General features: G+C 35.2%; 1 protein-coding gene across 1 annotated transcript in view; it reads left to right on the forward strand.

Moving 5' to 3' along the window:
* Nucleotides 1-21,163, forward strand: part of LOC129755107 (homeobox protein abdominal-A) — a 143,695-nt gene that overhangs the window by 35,190 nt on the left and 87,342 nt on the right. The window contains exon 3 of the mRNA XM_055751437.1: nt 17,756-17,943. Coding sequence (XP_055607412.1) covers nt 17,756-17,943 — 188 coding nt within the window. The remainder of the gene's footprint in view (nt 1-17,755; nt 17,944-21,163) is intronic.

Below are 21,163 nucleotides of genomic sequence, written 5' to 3' on the forward strand. Positions count from 1 at the left end.
AATACGATCAAACCAACCATCAGGTTATACGATTAGTCTCCAGGGAGTTAGTCTTCCTCAAGTTCTGAAGGACATACTGAACCGACGATCATGGCCGTTTTACTATTCTATGCGTAATTCGAAGACAAGTAAATATATAAATTTCGGACAAGCTTTTACCGTCATTCTTCAGGTCAGCAATCAGTTTCTGAATGTCAACGGGTATTTTTTTATGTGAGGAGCAGATATTTTAATCCACAAATTATTGAAATCTGCTGATTTGTGCTAAATTAAGTTCATTTTACCGTATTTATCGCTCATACCACTGGAACTTGTGTTTGCTGAGATTCAACTCACGTTACTGCGTTTGACAGACTGACACATAACTGTTTTCTTGACTAATATTTGACAAAGGCCTCAGTGTACGGACAAATTTTTGACGTCGATTTTGGGACTTTCTATACAAAATGATTTTGATTGTTTTTTAGGTTTATTTTACCAACATTTTTAATACTGATCTACAAAAAGGACTAGTTTCTGCAGCGAATGATGTAATTGTAGTATTTTTTTTGTCTGAAAAAGTCCACTTTTTGATTGTTTGGATTTCAAGGTACGTGCTGTACGGACAATTTATTGATACAGTGTAATTATTAATGTGTTCATATACGATAAGCCGTTTCGAATAGTGGCTTTTGAAAAATTTGATTTGTAACTTTTGAACGGCGCAAAAGATGGCACTGTTTCAAGTCAATTTTTAACGTATTTTTTGGATGCCAACATTTGAAATTTTACATACTTTTTTAAAGATTTTTTGTTCGAGCTTGTACGTCTGTTCTCTGTAGTAAGAGTTTAGACTCAAAGTTTCAATGATATTAAAATCAGATTTAAAACTCATCCATGATTTTTTGCAGAATTTTGAAAAAGTTGTTCAACGGAAAATTTCCTTTGGATAATTTATTAATTTGCTCAAAACCCATTACGCTCAGTTCCACAGACGAAACAAAAAGGATTCTGGTTTTTCAGTAAAAAATATTCAATTTTCCCATACAAACATAATAGTTCAAATTTACTCATGTAAACGTTCCAAACTCTACAAAAAGTCATGGATGAGTTTTGAACTTAAACGAAGCTTTTAGACCCCAGAGTTTGAGAAATTCAAAAATGACTCCATATCCACTCAGTCTAGAGGAACAGAGGCTTAGGGATATTATGGCTTATCCATGTTTTGAAGCTGTTATGAGCACATTACAATATGGTTCTATCGGCGTTCATTATGGACTATTTTTGTCTTAACTCGTATCATCCGACGGTATTTGAAAGTCTTGTTTGAAACAATGGTTAGAAGAAAACACAATTTGTAAAAAAAAATAATAAAAACACACATGAACTACAGAAGTTATATCAGATATAGTTTTTTGTTATTGCAAATTATAATTTACAGTACATATTTTAAATTAATTTTAATTTTAATCGTATGGTATTAGTTTTCCAAGCATTTTGATTATATTTGAACTTCTTCGATTTTACGCACCAATAGTTCCGCTATGAAGTACCCGTTGTCGGTCGTAAAAGTGTCTATTAAAGGGAACTAAAACAACGATAGAACGTTAATCGAGGCCAGGTTCCAAACAAATGGCGATGCTTGACCAGCATTTTATACCCAGTCTGATAGGTCATATATATTACTTGACCATAAACACACTTAATACCAAAAGTCAGTCCATTAATCTGCAACTATACGCTATTAGCGAATGGGATGAGTCGTAAACTGCCCCAAATTGAAGTATCGGGAGCGCGATGAAGAAGGCTCCCAAAAACGGCAGTATATTGATTGGCTTCCGTTAGTGCTGCCAGCCGAAAACATAACTAGCGCAACTATAAATATTTGTCTTCTCCCATGGTTTATCGCCGTCTTCAGATAGCAGCCAAACTGTAAAAATTAGCTTTATTGCCTACGAGTATGGATGCTGCCCTTCCCTAGACAATATCGCCAACATATGCGGAGATTTGTAGCTTGGATAACTCGGTAAACGAGCCCGTTTTACGGCACTTTGAGATCCTTAAGGATTGAATCATACCCGTATTATGAAGCAAATGAAATCAAACCGAAATCAAACGCCCAGCCAGAAACCTTTTTCGAAATAAATATGTAAGTGCGCTCGTTGGTTTTGCACTGGAATATTTATCGTACTCATTATTTTAATTGTTATTATCGTTTTTAATTGTTGTTTTTATTCGCGATGATTAACGCAGTCACTGGGGGAAAGCAAACCGTTCCCGGTAGGACTACGAAACCTACCATCTTCCTGTGAGACTGTAATGAACAGTCACATCCCCGGTATGACGGTTAGGATGACTGGCTTACCTTTGGGATGATGAATTTGACGGCAGCAGCGCAAAGGGTTTCGGTACTGATGGGTGCGCCTTTTTCCAGTTTCCGGAAAGCAGTCGAAAAATTAGCATACAAATTGCTGGTTAAACTGGTGGAAATATGAATAATTAATCCGGTTTCATTGTCAAAAAGGGTTTCAATAAATGAACCCGAAACCTCCGATTAAATTTCTTGAAAGTAAGTGACCGAATTGAGTTGGGAAATCTATTTTCATTAGAAGTTTTGTATTCTCCTATATCTAACTTGTGGCCTTGAATTGAGTTATGCATCAAGTGAGTACAATAACGTTGTTTCTTTTTTAAGATAATTGATTGTGATTTCATTATAATATTTACCTTGTGAGACTGTATAAATTTAATCATATATTGCGAGATCAAATGTAAAAATAATAAAAAAATACTGAATCTTGTTCAAAACAATAAGATTTTGTTGAAATGAGTTATCAACGCAGGTTTTAGTGGTGGAATAGAGGAATCTTTATTCATGTTTCGTCAGTCAAGTCATTACATAACTACACAATGCATTAGCGATTGCTATTGTCGAACTCTTCACTTATCAAATTCACTATCCGGAAAAGTACTCATTTAAGAATGAGTGAATGAGAAACTACTCATTTCTGTAGGAATATTCTGAGTTATCCACTCAGAATATCTTGCAACACTGCTGAGTTATCACGAACGCATGATGAGGTAAACATGTGTACTCAGCGGTGTCATATATACAGATTTTTCTGTATTATACAGATTTTTCAACGTCAATACAGATAAGATACAGATACAGATTTTTATACAGATTTTTAAACATTGATATAGATTTATACAGATTTTTTTGAAAAATATTAAAGTCAATTGTTGATGAACCGGTTTTTATGGACTAATTGAGTAAGATCTTTTTAATCTTTCCAACTGCAGTATACCATAAATGCTTGCAACAGCACAAATAATTAATCCAGACCTTTAACTTCTACAAATGAGCTTTGTGACGACTATAACCATATACTTATCATTTATTCTAGGTTAGTAGGAGCTTCAATAGTCCCTTTTTCTCAACAGCATAACTCAATTGTTTCAACAGCGAATAATAGCCCCCAAACAGAGTAAACAAATCTTGATAATAAAATCATTATAAAATCTCTTCTTCTTAAGTTTGATATCTATAAAGTAGGGTGGTATTTAAGATTATCACTTCATATTTTTGTGGAATCTGTTACCAAACATGTAACAAGGGGTTTTTTTTGTCGTTATAGGCAATTTAGTATTTAGAGTTCCTTTCTCAGTGTATCCCCAGAATCCACCTCCAATATCCCTGTCCTTCCTTGTGCTGCATGGGTCAGTTTGATCAGGCGGTGTAGCTCAAAAAATCCAACGAGCCAGCAACACTGGAGAAGACGAGAAAAGCAGGGAGATCAGTTTTGACTACGGACCAAGACGGTCGGAAAAATTTTATCTGTTCCTCGGTTCTAAAGAAAGGTTCCCCAGAGTCACGTGGGTTCCTTTCGTTGTCCGCATCCAAGTCATCCGCGGCACTCCAAGCTACACCAGGACCAGAACAGCAGCACAGCCACTTCCGAGGGCTGAACCCCGGACAAGCAGCGGTAGGAGGCATCGGATCTGGTACATCCGGCTTTGATTATCCGTCATCAAGAAGGTGCAACCTAGAGGTTCGATAGATCCGGTCGTAAACCCGTCACCGAGCCCCGCTCAAGTTCCGGAACCCAGCCTAGATTCCACGGCTGCTGCCCAAGACGACCCAAGCTACATCAGACCCGGTTCACGTCGCCCAGGCCCAACCCAAGCTACACCAGGGTAGGTCCCATCAACCTCGTGGTTACCACGTGGCCGGTCATCTCCCAGGCTATCACACCTTTTTTTTTTTTAGGAGCTGTCCTCGTCAACGTCAACTACCATGCAAAACTCTCCCAAAACCTGTCCTAAAACATGTTACCCCAATAAATAATTAAAAAAATCCGTTTCCTCAAGCCTATCTGAAAGCCCCTTTTGTTTGAGTGCTCTGCCCCTGTTCTCGTGTTTGTTACCTTCGGTCGTAAGTCTGCCTCTGTAAGGGAACCAGTGCCGATCCTGAGCTTAATAGTCGACCGAGCTAGCCGGCTGTTATAAATGTCCAAACAAAGTAAAAGCACTGAAAATCCGGGTTCAACCTGACGGTGGACCACAAAACCAGATGAAATTTCAATTAGTAAAAAAATCGCGCAAAGTAGTCATATTTGAAAAATTCCAGTGAATTCAATTTTTGTTGCATCAAAAATCTAAAGACAACAAAATGTTAGAATTAGAATTAATTTTGTAGTCATATTTTTTTAAAAACTCTACCATCAGTTTTACAGTTAGAGTTTTTACTACATTCGATTAATGAAAAGTAGGATTTTCAGACCACTTTTTTGAACTTTTTGTGACCATTTCATTAAAAAAATTAAAAAAAAATTTCTTGGTTCCATGATGTAGACATTAACTTCAGCTTTCATATGCATAAGGCAAATATTTTTTTGGACGTGAAATATATGAACTACAGCAGTTTTCCTGAGGCATGTTTTTTAGGATTTTTTCTTCTTTAATGCTGAATAACGAGAAAACTAGAAGCTTAAACTATAATATAATGTTTTAAACAAATTTTTCTAACATTACAAGGTTTCTTTTGATGTAAGTTTTATATGAAATTAATTATAACTCAAACGACTTAGATAGATTTTACTTTTGGAGTGTAAAATTGACACTCTAAGTCGGAAAAGGGAGTTTTTTTGTACAGGCTTCCAGGGTTCGTCCATAAAAAAGTAAAGATACAATATTCAAGAACTTTTGAAATCATTTGGGGTCCCCGAAGAAATTTTTGTTTTTTGAATCTTCTGAAAAAAGTTACAAGCCTTCAAACATGCAATAGTGTCAAAATGACACTCTAATGCGGATGAGGGTTAAAAAGAAAATAGATTGAGAATCATATAAAAATTCTAATTTCAGTTTCAATTAGGTTTGCATCGTCAGTTTTTAAATACAAAACTGACATTAACTGAATAAAGTAGGAGAACACTTTAGAAAAAACAAATTCATTTCTTACACGATATACAGTTAATTTTTTTAAGCCAGCCCGCTTATTGAACACTCAGGAACAAACTCTCGAAATTTAATTTCGATATTTCATTACGGTAACAAAAAGGATTGGTCTGTATGGTCCATCTACTGATTTGAAAACAACTCATTAATAAAATTTTATCAACTGAACTAGAGATGTACCGAATAGTGATATTCGGCGAACGGCCGAATACCGAATATTGACCTTTTCAACTATTCGGCCAAACGAATATTCGGCCGAATATTCGGCTGAATATTCGGCCGAATATTCGGCTGAATATTCGGTCAAATATTCTATTGAGTTTTTAATGATAAAAACAAAAGCGTTTACTTCAATTTCCTTCTTTTTCCGTATTAATTCCCCTCATGTTTTTGAGTCGATTATTTTCAACCAGATGATATTATCAGATGATATTATCAGATGATATATTATGAGATTATTCCAAGTAGAGGTCTTTCTGGTTTTTAAAATGTCACCACCACCAATGACTGACAGGACAAGACATCAGATAACTTGTTGCTTCTAGGACGTTTATCACCAAAAAGATTGTGTTCCAATGAAATCTGGGACAAAAGATTTCAAAGCAGGTGCCAATCAATATAAAATTGCTTATTTGATATCGAATTAGATGAAGGTCGAATTTGATCAAGATACCTCAAAATAATTGTTAAAACAAAATGATCTTTAAGACAATCGAAATTCGAGAAGTTATATCTGGACATCCCGACCAGATTTAAGTTATCTCGAATCTCATAGGATTTCTGGGTAAGCCTGGATATATCAAGAAAATCAAGAAAAAAAACCATAATCAAGGTATAAAGCGATACTCATCAGCATTCTCCTGTAGGACTATCTACTGTGATAAATACTCGGATTCACCTAAGATGTTCAGCTGGATCCATACAATTTGAATGTTTGTATAGCTTTTACAACATTAGTTATGGATATTTTACAAATTATGCAAAATCATTTGAAAAAAATTACAAGTTTGTTATTCTATAAATTTTTATAATAGATATTCGGCCTATTCGGCCTATTCGGCCGAATACTTAGCTCAACTATTCGGTGAGCCGAATATTCGGCTTAACGGTTTTTTGGCGATATTCGGCGCCGAATATTCGGCCGACCGAATATTCGGTACATCTCTAAACTGAACTTGAAATTAATCGTGTTACATCTCGACAATCACTGAAGTTAATATTACATTTCATATTGTTACCTTAATGTGTCGAGTTTTATATTGCAGAATATTGTAAAATTGTTAAAGGTATTTATAGATTTTTGAGGCGTGATGTTTAGAAGACGACATTTTTCGAAGTTCTAAATGTGGTAAGGATTTATACGAACACAAACACATACAGGATCTCAATGAAACTTGATGTTTCCTCGAAGAGATTCCTTTTTCTTAACTCTAAGCGTACGTCTTTCGAGGATATGATAGCTAGCATCTTACAAATGCTAAAACCACCAACCCACAGAAAGTGTACTATGTATGCCGTGACCGGGATTCGATCTCATACCCACTGGCTTAGAAAACTTGAAAGCTATCCTCTACGCCACGGGCTGCGGCAATATATATTGAATTTAATTTTTTTTATCGATAATATGGCAGAAAATTTCAAGCAATATAAGCTCTTATTTTAGAAAGGAATACTAAGAGTAAGTTAAAAAATGCATTCAATAAACTTATGCGCTGGCAAAACTACATGTCAAAGATATTAAAAAAAATGGTTTAAATTCAGTCCTCAACTTTCCCGAGGAACGCGAGTAATTTTGACTTCGGAAGAAAAAGTGAAAAAAGTTTCCGTATTGTCATTTTCACTCCAATTCAACAAAAATGGAAATTTTGACCTAAATTTAATCAACAAAGTACAATCTGTCATTTTTCTTGAGACACGAGTAAAAATGTTTTGTAGGGGAATAAGTTAAAAAGAAACTTCAATATCAAATTCTCAAAGACTTTTTTCGAACGATGTCAGAAATACAGTGCCGGCCAAAAGATTGGGATCACCTAAACCTTCTTTGTATGTATTTGACAAAATGTCAATATTGAATTTATATGACTAAATTTCAAAATGGGACATTTTTCAAAAACCAAACTTAAAATTCAAACCCCATCATCTCAGGGTGGGGTGGACCAAATTTCAAAATTCGAGTTGCATTCCAATCTTTTTTTCAAACTTATCAAAACACATTTGTTCAATTTATGGCAAAAAATTTTCAGTGTACTTAAAAATTATAAAATAGCTACTTAAGTTATCGTCCAAAAGTTTGGGGTATGGTGTAACGGCTAAAAGTTTGGGATCAGTCTTCTAAAACATGCACTCTTATTTCACGCGTACCTCTGTTATCAAACAACGTATTGTTTATCTGGTTAGCTGAATTGGAAACTAATGAGTTGAACCTACTTTATGGATATTTATTTGAAATATTTTTGAAGACTAACTTCTTTAGAACTTTAGCTAATGTTGCATCATTTTCTTATGATTTTCACCAACGAGTCCGACCGTTAAAAAACATGCAAATTTGTTTTGATAATAATTTAGTTGTCTCACAAGTTATTGCAGATTGCAGGTTGCGGCCAACAAAATTGCATTTCTTCATCTGGTGTGAGTGAATTAGCCTTTAGTAATAAATTTAATTTTAATTTAAATTTAATAATGAATACGTTAAAACTATTAAAACTGTTTTCTATATTGCATAGTAAGCAATAAGCTAACATAGAAAATAATAATAGAAGTTTTTGGTGGTTTAAGTTCAAATACAGATAAATACAGATTTTTTCATGAGGCCGATACAGATTTTTTAAAAAACCATCTGACAACCCTGATGTGTACCGTGTTTATGATCATCACCTGTCATCCCAAGTAACACTGATTGATTTATAAGACTCTTCAGGCCTCTTATGTAAATAATACTTGGTCTTGTAGCCAGTTTTAAACCCCGAAATGTTGCTTGGGATCAAGAATCATCGATCTATTGTTCAATTGCGAATTGACCAAAGCATGTGGAGAACCAAAACAAAGAGTGTTTTGGTTCTACTCGGTGCAGTTAATCGTTCCGATCCACAAAACTTTGCCATGTCGGAAGATCCAAGTTTCAACAGATTTATTTTGATAAAGTTTTTTTTTATTGATTTTAACTCCTTTGGAAGTGTGTACCTCCATTTGTAAAAGTAAAAAGAAAAGTATGGCCTTACTTTTTTCTAAAAGTAGAAGAAATAAGGCTATAACAACACCCGAGCTCCTCTCTTTTGAGATCTTCATTATGCCTCAATTTCTCCTATCGATAGAACAAGAAAACTCATATGTTAGCATCATTACAAACATACTGAAAAGCAACATTTTTTTAAAAAAGCTCTGTGATAGGATTATAGAACATCAGCATTTCTTCTTTAGGCAAAAGACAAAAAAAATTAGAAAAAATTCATATGCATCATTCTAACCATCGCATTCAGTGTTGTGGTCGGTTTCAATTTTTCCTTATAGCAAAAAATGATGCTTTCCCTCACTTGTCGAGGCGGGCGGTATAATTCCAGTACATCACGTGATTTTTCGTTAATATAATCAGCGCGTCATCTGTCGATAATGACTTGTACACAGATAACGGATGCAGAAGGGCCGGGGTTTGAGTTTTCGGCTACCACGGAACGAATACTTATGATGCGTCTTTGTCACTGGCCGCGGGTGGTTTATTCCGTATATAACTACTTTTCTACTATACCCCATCATCATTATCCATGGCAGAGAGATGTTATGTGACATTCGCCCGGAATGGTTGAGTCCGGACGGAAGACTTCCCAGCTGACGATGATGAGGATGATGGCCAGGACACCATCTGACAGAGCGTAAAAACTAGACTAATGATCATTAAATGCTATAATTTTGCAGTATTTTCGACATTTCACTAATGCGGAACGCTGTTCTCCGGTGGCTGTGCTATGGGGAGAATATCTAATTGAGTTTGAATATTCTGAAAGGCTTTGAGTTTGTAACAGCTATTTCCGTGAGCAAAACAATAATTGTGTGTCAAATTTAAACAATCTGTATTTGTTTGTTTGTATCTTTCAAATATTAGTTGCGAAAAACTTATTTATCTCTTAATGATTAACAGAGGTCTTCAATTTGTCCAAAGATTAAATGAATGACAGCTCTGGTTTGCGGCCTATTTGCATCTAAACTGATGGTCTTTGAACATTCACAACGACGCCGGCCACGTGCTAGTAGTCAGTAGGTAAAGTTAAAGGGCATAGTTTTTATTTGCTTTCCTTAAGAGGTTCTGAATAATGGCTTCCTTCTCGATTAACTATTTGTATTTAACGTTTAAATGATTAAATAGGTAACTATGTAACGTTTAAATAATTAAATAGGTTAACAACATTTAGCTAATTTAAGTATTGTGACCCCATCTTCTGAAGAGAATCATTTATGTTAGTGCAATACATCTACCGATACTGATAGCACCCAATGGCTAATAGCTCTGCATATCTAGTAGCAACAAATGTAATATTAATTCTACAATTATTCCCTATCATATTGGATATTGTAATTACATTGTGTACACGTGAACACACACACATACTCCCTGGCAAACAAGCGCGATAGCACACGTCTGAAAGTCGCCATCGTCGTAGCTTATTTGCCATGAATGATAAAATTTGACTAGAGCTAAATCGCTATGACACTTGCCAAGCTTGGGGCTAGCTCCTGCAGTATTCCTCATTATCTCGCATAAATTCATATGTCACGAGCGTAATTATTCGTTTTAATTACACCTCGCCGTGTTCGGACGTTCGCGTCTATCGATTGATCACCAGATGTCATCTAGACGCGCTTCGGCCGCAACCGGTATCCAATTTGCAGTTCCGGAGATACTGCGCTATGCGCTACAATTTATACATTAATTAGATTTTCATTAGTTTTAGACATTAATTCTCTATTTCAAATTAGATACAAAGTGTCGGGTGGCCGCTCGATGAACATGAACCATCAATAGCGCGCCAACATGACTCAATTTCACGGCATTTGCATAAACGGGCAGCCATGTATCACGAACGCCACGCTGCACCGCATCAGAAAGTGTCCACATTCGCCGCAATTTTGACATTATCTTTGAACTGTTCGCGAAAATGAATCATCTCATTCGTCTTGTCGTGTCTTTCAACAAACTTTATATATCATGATGTCGTTTGAATGCGTCTGGTTCGATCTCGAATTTCTAATCGAAAATCGATACCTTTTATGTTTTGATCTTTTTTTCAGTTTGCATGTATTTTGCTCTGTCCCCTGATACGGATTATTTGTTTTTCGTTAACTTTTCTCATACCCATATGAAATGAAACGAGAATCATTACCAGCCATATATTCTTCTGCAAACATTCATCTTTACTCGGTTGGGTACTTTTTGGCATATATGTATGTATGTATGCATGCATGAATACAAGTTCAGGGATTTTTGCCCTTTCTCGGTATAAGCGATTAATTTTCACCCGAATTGTCGCCTGATGGTGAGTTTGATATTTTCACTTTTTATGACTTTTCTCCAGTTCCCTCGAATTGCGAACGAGATTGATGGAATTGAAGCGTAACATAAATGGAGTTGGTTGTCTCCAATTTATGATATGTGCATGTTGAAGATCCGGTTAATGGCTTGCAACTGGTTTTTGTCGGGTAGTTGACACTGACATTTTTGGTTCCTTTTAAAACAAGCAAAACTCTTTTTAACAAAACGCTTATTGGTAATCACTATTTTAACAACGTGATTATGATTTAATTTTTGATTTTTTTTTATTCTGCAGATAGGACTTTTTACCACAAATTACAACTGATATACAAATACTCACCCCCATAGACATAGAATCGTAATTTAACGTTCAAAGACTTTCCAATTACTATAAATGCTTCGTTAAGTTTTACTTATGTTCGAAAAATTCAACATACTCAACATTAAAAGTAGGTTTTAATGTACGTAAGAATTATTTGAATCTGACACTTTATTCTTCAAAATGCATATTGTCTTCTTATTACTTTGCATTTAGGCACACATTATTTTTTTAGTATATACTTTTGTTTCAACTCACTAAATTTGAAAAAAATCTAGTAAAAACTTTCTGATCGACCCATTTTCAACCTTTGAAACAATTTTTCACGCTACATATATATCTATAAAAATGTTTTAGTCTGACTGCCACAAAATATGTTTACATAAGCATTCCTATCTTCAAGGACTTTTGCTGAGTAGTTTTAACTGTATTTTGACCAGAGCTCGAAACAGTCACAGTCATTGACACTACATTTCATAATTATTAACAACGCTCATAACAATAATTTGTAATAAAACTTCTAGTTCCCTTGAAAAAGACCAACGAAATTGGTCGAAACGTGGGGTATTTCAAAAATCACCGTTGTTTGATCTACATTCAATACCGAAAAAGCCAAAATAAAATTACCAGTGGATTGAATGTAAGAGAAAAAAAGCTGTCGCTTTCGTCTTCTTCGTCATTCAATGTAATATATCTACTCAGTATGGAGAGGATGAGCTTCATGTTAACTGTGAATGTCTTCTCCTTTCTTTCACCATTCGTTCTGCAAAGTCATGACAGGATCAAACTTTGAAAAATCGTTCAGATCGGCCTTCTTTGAATGTGTGAACCAATCATATTTGTCTAGGTTACTTTGAATGAACCAAAAAAAGCGATCAATATTAATAGCAGCTAAACGGTAAACGATAGCAACTTGATGTCTTCGGAACAATTCATCTACGCAACAAAATCTTTTATATTCTGTTGGAAAATAAATGATTTATTTACTTAGATGAGAGATAAAATAACTTTTACTAAGAATACTCAATAAAGACACTTGATATATTGAACAAAGTTGAAGGTTGTGCAATTCTAAGAAACTTTGTCGAGAACATGATTGCGATCAGATGAAAAATATGGAAGTAATAACCATTTTTAACCTTCCAAAGCTGTTCATAAAATATCCGTTTCGGGGAAATATGACTCGTAATTTGTTGCTATTCCCGTGGCCGCAAATGTTGACCGATTTTTATGATATTGAATTCATTGTTCTACCAGGTGGTCTTTAGTTGGTTCCAAATGAAAAAAGTCCCACAAAACAATTTTATTTTTTAATTGCTTATAATTACTGACAACTATGCAGTATTTGAGTGCTTCTTTGATTTCTGGAATTGTCAAGAATACATCTATCCGACAATGTATAAATATGTGGGGGTCCAATGAACATTTTGACCGCTATTCCGGATTTTCCGGTAGAAAAAAAATCTAACTCAAAACAAAGACATCCAGTTTTATCTTTGCTTCGCTGTATCTCATTTGTCAATATACCGATTTTCTAAACTCAAATTTTAGTTTTTTTCTCGTTAACTTGATTATCATTTTCATAGAACATACCTGGTCTCTAAAACATATCAATTCCTCAGTATCTTCGAATGATGATTAAGATGCTTTGAATCTGCGCTTCGGGTCATATTGACCCGAACGGCTTTGGAGGGTCAAAATAAACATGCCATGCAACTATAACTTCAAGAGATCGGCTGAGTTCATATGCTTTTATACTGGATGTTTTTATTCAAGAATAAGATTTCAAAGGATGTAGAAACAAAACATTAGTTTTCATTAGATTTACTGCAAATTTCTAATAAAAAGGGTTTTTTTTATCAACAAACAATAAATGAGTGGTTGATATTTTTTCACTGTTTTAGAAAAAAAAAACTCAATCTGGGTGGAAAGTTTCCAAATAATCAAATAAAATCTATTGTTTCGTTTGAACATACTTTGAAAGCTAATAACTTGAAAATTGAAAGCTAATAAATTGAATTGACTGAAAACAAAATATGTCTTCGAAATGTTCTACTTCTTCTACTCGTTTGTCAATCGTAGGATGGATGGCATAAAATGTTCAACATTGTCGTTTTTTGCAATTTGTTTTTTTTTTTAAGAAAAACCTGAAAAATTTATAGCTTTTTTCTAAATGCTTATAACTTTTTGTTTTCCATTCAATTTCAAGGATTTCCCCCATAAAGTTTCTCAAAATGGCACAATTTTCAACTTTTTTCAATGCATCAAGTGTTTAAACTAAGTATTATAAAAAACAATTATTTTATCTCCTTTCAAGCTTAACACGTTCGTCACCATGGGACTTATAAACGGGTGACGGTGACTTATGAAACAAAATGTAATGTTTCTACGAAAAAAATTCAAAAACTGACATCAACTTTTTTCGCATTTAAAACATTTGTAGCCTGAACAACATATTCTGTATGTAAAATAAAAACCTAATTTTTTTTAACTTTTTCAGCGGTTTTCTGTGAATTCTTAAAATGGTCCGTACGACGTAATGAAAGCCCATGCGAGTTATTTTTTAATAGAATATGAAAGACCTTGATGTGTAGATAAATTGTCTCGAAGAAACTGAGTTTCTATCGTTTACTGTTTAGCCTCTATCAATGTAAAACGCTTTTTCCCATTTATCAATTTGTGCACCGGGAAATCGAAGAACATCGTCCAACTAGTCCCAAACGGATTCCATTCATTCAACATCAGAATGACTGAGTTAACATTGAAGTTCACAGTCATGGGCTCGAAGTGACTGTGACCTTTGTCCAAATCGAATGAGAAGATGAGCGAACGAAAATTGTAAAGGCTGTCAGTCAGAGAGAGCTTGAGAGTGAAAACGGAAACCCAAACGGAAGATTCTGAATGGAGAGAAATTTCACATTCTCGCAAGGCTGTCAACTTTTTTAAGCTCTGATTTTGACTCCTTATATTTATCATATGTCTCTTTTTGGAGCGTTGATTTTAAACTGATATTATTGACTACGCCACGGATCCGAGTTTGTGTCGGTTACCCTATTTAAAGCTATTTTCTTTGAGTGAGAATATTTAAAAAAAATGAAAACCATATGCAGGTAAAAAAAATAGAAGGAAATTATTTGGGAGATAAGGGCATAACGAGCACCCGGACGTTTCAACGGAAGTTCCTACCTATTTGGTTAAATAAATTTTCATGAGGAGCTGTTGCGTAGTTCCTATAGTATTAATTTTTCAAAATAAATGCATTTTTTTACACTTCACAGAAATATTAAAAAAAACTCAATTTGGTTCTCAAGTATCCAAAAAAAAAATATAATTTTCAAGCACCGTAAAACATGCTCTAAGCATTTATAAATCATCTTGATCTCTATAGGGATAAATGACTTCAAGAAGTTAAAATCCATCCACATAAAAAAAAATCTTGGTCTAAAATGTACAAAGACAATTTGGGGTCATTTATGAATTTCTCAAACCCTGGGCTTAACCAAAAGCTTCGTTTTGGTTTAAAACTCATCCATGATTTTTTTGCAGAATTTCTAAGTAAATAACATTTACATGAATAAATTTGAATTTTAAGGTTTGGATGGGAAAATTGAATATTTTGTACTTAATAATCAACATCACTTATATTTCTTCTGTGGAGCCGAGCCTGCTAATGGGTTTTGTGCCAATTTATAAACTTTCCAAAGGAAATTTTTCGCTGCATAACTTTGTCGAAGATCTTAACTTTGTATCTTATTAGGCAAAAAAGTGATTAGCTGTTTAACAGGGGTATGTCTTTTGGAAATGATAAACAATAAATTAAATTGGCCACCTTGGCCTTAACCCCGGCCATATGATTCGGCACAACCGGTGAATCAACCGTTTTTTGCATGTAAACCCATACTTTCTTCAGTTCATCGACCCTCTTCACTACCTTAGATCGTTTAAGAAGATGCTCCTTCATAATCGCCAAGTACTTCTTGATGGGGCGGAGCTCCGGAGTGTTGGGAGGGTTCAGCATTTTTAACACGGAATTGGCCAGCACTCCTTGGAGTATTGGCCAGCCAGACGATTGTATTGGCACTTGTGGGCCTTCAGAAGAGGAAGCAGCCGCTTCGGGAGGCACTCTTTCATGTGTACACCTGTCCGTTCATGGTGTCCTGGGTCACGAAAGATACACTCCGCTTCCCGCACGTGCAGATGGCTTGCCAAAACTGGAATTTATTCGCAAATTTGGACATCTTCTGAAAAACAGGTTGTCGGGGATCTGTTTGAGTCGGCCTTCACATATATTTCGTCGTCCATGATGCAGCATTCAACTTTCGTCAGCATGTTGGGGTACAACTGTGGTACAACTTGCTGGCACGGGTTTTGGCGGACTTCTTCTGCTTCTCGTCGTGATTAGGGGCCTTTTGAACCTTGAACGTTTGAACCCAGCCTTAGTTTTGGCCTTCTGGACAAAACTTCGGCTTCGGCGGTGTTGTACGGAATACTTTTTCCTTCACTTCGGTTCTTCCGTGATGAATGCGCAAGATTTTATCACGCACGAGCCGTTCTTTCGACTCCATTTCCAGGATGTAAACAATGCACTATGAACTAAATCCACCCAAATTTTCATTAAATTTTACCCAACGGTTGAAAAGTTACAGCAATTTCATAGTGTGGTAATTTCATCGTGGACGCCCTTTAGACCTCAGGGTTTAAGAAATTCAATAATGATCTCTAATCGACTCAGTCTACTGCTTCATGATGTACACATTGTTCTTCGAGTTGCACCTCAATTCAAGTTTTCATTTTTCACTATGATCTATTTTATCATGCGTTTTTACGTTAACTTGTTGATTCGTGGCGAACAGATCACCATTGATTGGAGCATTATTAGCATTTTTTGCCGTAAAATATAGCGACGATCTCAACTCGATGAAGTCAACTCAGTTATAGAGCTACCTAGAGTTGACCTATAGGTAAGCTGTCGAAGAGATAACTCAGAGAACTCGAGTGGGGTTCTTGGTCGAGGCGATTTTTTTTTCATTTAGGTATTCATGATTGATTATTTCGATTGTTGTATTGTACGGCTAGTCGCATCATCCGCCAATTATAGCACCAGAAAAATAATGTATGAGTGTGTATGAATTGTGTATTCTACAAACACATATACATTATTTTGTTGTTGTTTGTTTGATAGATGATACGACTAACCGTATAATGCAACAATCAAAATGATCAATCATTAATAGTAAATGAAAAAATCGCTTCGACCGGGAATCAAAACATTGATGTAACTCACATGATATAGCTATTTTCTATGATTGAATAAGCTTCCTTCTTAAGTCGGCCATTATGCCCTTATTTCCCCTATGTGTTGAGAACAAAGACAAATTTTCAATCCCGATTTTTTTCACGCAATCAAATTGTTATTCATCACCGACAGAATTTATTAAAAATATTACTGTTATTTTAGCTGTTATGCAGTGAAAAAAAAATTTTGTATCCAACGTAAAGAAACCAATAAAAGCATTCTAAAGTGCTTTTGGACCATAGCCTAACTTTGTCAATGCAAACGTCTAAATGTTGTCTAAGGTTTTTGAGTTAAACATTGAAGGTTTAAAATTGGTTTTGCTGATAGGCATTTTTTTTAATGAGAATTAATCAAATATTTTGAGCTCTTTCGCATGACAGGTTTTTGCATAATAACGTTAAGAATTCAGTAGCTGAATTTTGGAAAACCCTAGTAAATTTTAAGAAGATTTAAAATTTGTGAAATAGTTTAGTTTAAAAAGGTCAAGGTTGATCATTTTTAGTGAATTATCCAAATTTCTATTCTTTATTTCCCTATATAAGAGCTTGCGACAAAAGCTCTCCAAATTCCGGAACCAAAATTCTGCTCTACATATTGATATGCTAGCCACGTAGAACAATGTTGTCTGATTTTACGGCGGTTGTTTTTCCCAATCTTCAGCTTCAGGTTGGCTCCGGAAGAGGGTACGTCGGAATACGCGTCCTAGCGACAATGGCTGGGGATGATTCTCCATCACCCGCCTTCTGTTCCACGTGTTCCGCGTCAAAAGCACCCATAAAACCGAATGAGAAATAATAATGACATAAAATACAATGTTACATCGTTCAGTTACACATAGCCTGAGACAGCATTCGCAGAAGGTTCTTCGGTCGTTCGGTGAGTTTGTGGAGGCTTCCGTTGTTTTGTGTACGACTTACCGGGAGCTTTTAGCATCTGTTCCTCTTCTAGACAGATTATGTTAGGTTGTGCTCTCTTGAGGAAAACGGGACAACGATGATGACTTGTAATTATCTGCTGTCGTGAGGGCTTGTTAAAATCGCATAACACATTGCTCTGGCTGGACGTCGCTCGTTGGCTTTTGAGCTGCCATCATTCTGGGTTTGGGTTATGAAGAACATTTCTTGAATCATGTACAATATACTTATGTAGTAAGAATGATTTTTTTTCTTTTGTTTTTTTTCAGTGTCAGCTAGTCTATCACATTCGCATCATAACCACGATAAGGATGGCAAAAAGAAGCACACCCGACCAACATTCAGTGGGCAGCAAATCTTCGCCCTGGAGAAAACCTTCGAGCAAACCAAATATCTGGCTGGACCGGAACGGGCGAAGTTGGCCTACGCTCTGGGGATGACCGAGTCACAGGTTAAGGTAAATAGCAGCGGTTGTCGACAGTTATATTACAGCTCATAAAAATCAAAACTTACCAACGACCACCACAACCAACAACACTCCATCAAACCCGGACTCCAAAAGTAACAGATTTTTCCGATAGGTTCTCTTACACATTCGGCAACATGTGACTTCCTTTTTTTCTCGAAAAAAATGGGTGTAACCACAGAAACCACACCGAGGTCACCCTCATCTGTCTTGAATGGCCTTTATTTTCCACGAGAGAGATGCTAAGCAAAAAGGATTTTCTCCTGCGATTGCATTTTTCCATATGGCTCATGGCGGGATGAAAAAAAAGGTTATATCCATGGATCGATAACCTTGCAGAATCGGTCTGCTCAGTGTGTAATATTTCCAATGGTGGTTTATGGGGTGACAAATGTGTAACACACACCCTCAATAAGTGATTCGAGTGAAAAACGAGGTGTTCGAAAGCCTTTGGACGTTTACATTTCAGCAGAGCGTACCCTTAGGAATTGAAAATGCGCTTTTTGTTTTCGATTTGTAATATCCCTAATTGAATGCAAGGATTTAGTTATCAGGAAGAGATTTGAACGTCTGTTTTTGATTTTTTTGTTCTTTTTGCGTCATATTTTGGTTAATACCGCTTATGTTAACAACATTGGTTTGGTAATATTGTGTCCAGAAAGTATATAGATGTTTTGAAAATTTAGTTAAAAGTTGAATAGTATTACTAGAGGTTTGATACTTGCATAATTTAATATTGGATCAACATTTTTGTTGAAAAAATTAATTCAAACTGAGCTTGTCATATAAAACCTAACATACCAGATAATATAGAAATTCTACATATATTTTAAAAAGATGTTCACAAAAAATATGAGAATTTCCAGTTGTTAAAATTCTTGCGAATCTGGAAAATTTGCGTTAACGATTATTCCGAAAAACAAAAATACTTACAGATAAGTGCAGAGAACGAACAGGACTATTTCCAATATTTTATGTCCACCACTTTTGGTCAAAATGGATGGGAATTTGAACGCCCTTCTCGGTCTTTTTCAGCCGTTGAACCCTCTTCTTGAACAGGCCTATTCAAGCGGTAAACCAAGCTTAGAATAGCATTCCGTTGTAGAGTTCAGTAAGGAACTTTTGTTAACGCACAATCTGCACCGGTTGGAATGTGGTGTGGATGATACGGTGGTCAATTGAATTACAACGATCCCGAGGGTGGAACGAGTTTTTTAACCCTACTGTTTTGTTTTTCAAACACACATTCTTGAAACGGGAAAGAGTGGGATTTCCCTTCTTGTTTCTCGATAGTATCAAATGGTTGGACTTTAAATGCAACGCAGCTTATCGCAACACCAATCGAACTGGGATTTGACGGGGATGACAGTTTACAAATTGGGTAATTTGGTATGGATTTGAAAAAATGTTAAGAGGTGACACGTTTGATTGACAGGTTTTTCTCATAAGAATGAAGGGTAAAATGTTGAATTTTGTACTATAATTTTAGATGAAAACAGTAGCTTTTGAATAGATTTTTTTTCCAATATACTTTAAAGAAAACTTTCAGAAACTATTTTTGAAGGGTTGATGTACAATTTAATTTATTCGACTAATTTTGCCACATCCGGAAGATGTATTTTTAAAATATTTTTTTCTAAAATTAAAATAAAAAAATATTACCTTTAACTCACATTAGATTATTTCACATTTGCTATTGAACAAGCGACTTGACGATAACAAATAGAAAAAATAATGATGTCACGATAATTTAAATTTAAAATTCACAAATTTCTATATACATAATTTAACAATGGCATTTGATTGAAAATATTATAATCTTGAAAACAAGTGCCTTAGCTGAGGTGGGTTTCTGGTATATTTGCAAAAAATTTGCTTTGCTTTTAGTTTCACGAATTCGTATACTTATAAGAGTTGATAGAAAATCTCTTGAAGGTTTTTTCACAATAGTTACCAATAAAAATGACTGAAAATGGTTAACGTTGCTAGATAAGTCAGAAAAAATCTATTGATGAACAACGCTTTTTTGTCTTCCACCTCTTAATTATTTGAATCTGTTTTTAACATAATTCATAATGCAGACCATTTTTCAAACCAGGATAAGAGTATTGTTATCAAATAACAATTAAGCCACGACTTTACAAGCACGATGGTTTGAAAATGTTTCAACAGCAGCTTTCTTATCTCATCCAATATTTCAATAAATAAGTGCATGGGAACTATATGCACATGAGCAGACTTTTTTTTTTGAACCATTCAAATTATTTGAATGTTTCAATCTCAAACAGTTTTAGAGAAAATGATTTAAGAATAAAAGTTGTCAAAATACCCGAATTCCAGAATCGTGCGGACTCAATGCGCATATTTAGCAATATTTTGGTTTTTATTGCAATATTTTCGTATAATTTAATAAAAACTGAAACAAACTATGATACACATACCGCAAACCTGAAATTTTGAAGGAATTCAACTCGGAAAATGATAAAAAAAATAAATTTTACCGAGTAACTGGGGTCGTTTTTTTTACCCCTCTTTCGAGGTAAATTTGACCTTTTTTCTCATTCAGACAGAGGCTCCCAAAAATTTTTGAAGAAAAATCGTGATACCGTGCAAAAATCATTGCATCAACAAGAAACTTGACGGAACTGGACAAAATTTTCATCAAGAAAATGTTGGAGAAATTTGGGACCTTGATATTCCTGCCTGTTGAGTTCCCGATCCCTGAATTGGATTTCCCTCCTGGAACGCTCTCCATTAGAAAAGCTGATAGCACGAAGCTAAGTACTTTTTTTTCAGTATTTTATAGTGTTGCAGTTCATAAACAAACAAAATCGCCGCCCGGGACGATGCATACATTATATGCGTCGTTAAGGGTGAAGATTTTGTTTGTTTGTGAGGAAAAAGTGTGCCCGTGCCAGTGGAAAATAAACGAAAACGCTATAGGTTAGCTGGATTCACAGATCATAGTGATACAATTTTAGCATTTTAGTGGAAATGAAAAACTTTGACTTTCATTTTCGCCGGGTTAAACGATTTAAGTTAATCGTAAAGTGTAGTTTCCGATTAATGGCTTTAGGTATCGTTACATTTCTTAATTGCAGTTACATACATTATTGTAAAACTTTATATGTACCTTTATTCCTTTCGCGAAACTGGCACAATTAATCGACGTTAAAGAGTATTTAAGAAAGTTAAATATCTGCAGAAAGTT

Source organism: Uranotaenia lowii, chromosome 3 (genome assembly GCF_029784155.1).
Source record: "Uranotaenia lowii strain MFRU-FL chromosome 3, ASM2978415v1, whole genome shotgun sequence".
NCBI lineage: Eukaryota > Metazoa > Arthropoda > Insecta > Diptera > Culicidae > Uranotaenia > Uranotaenia lowii.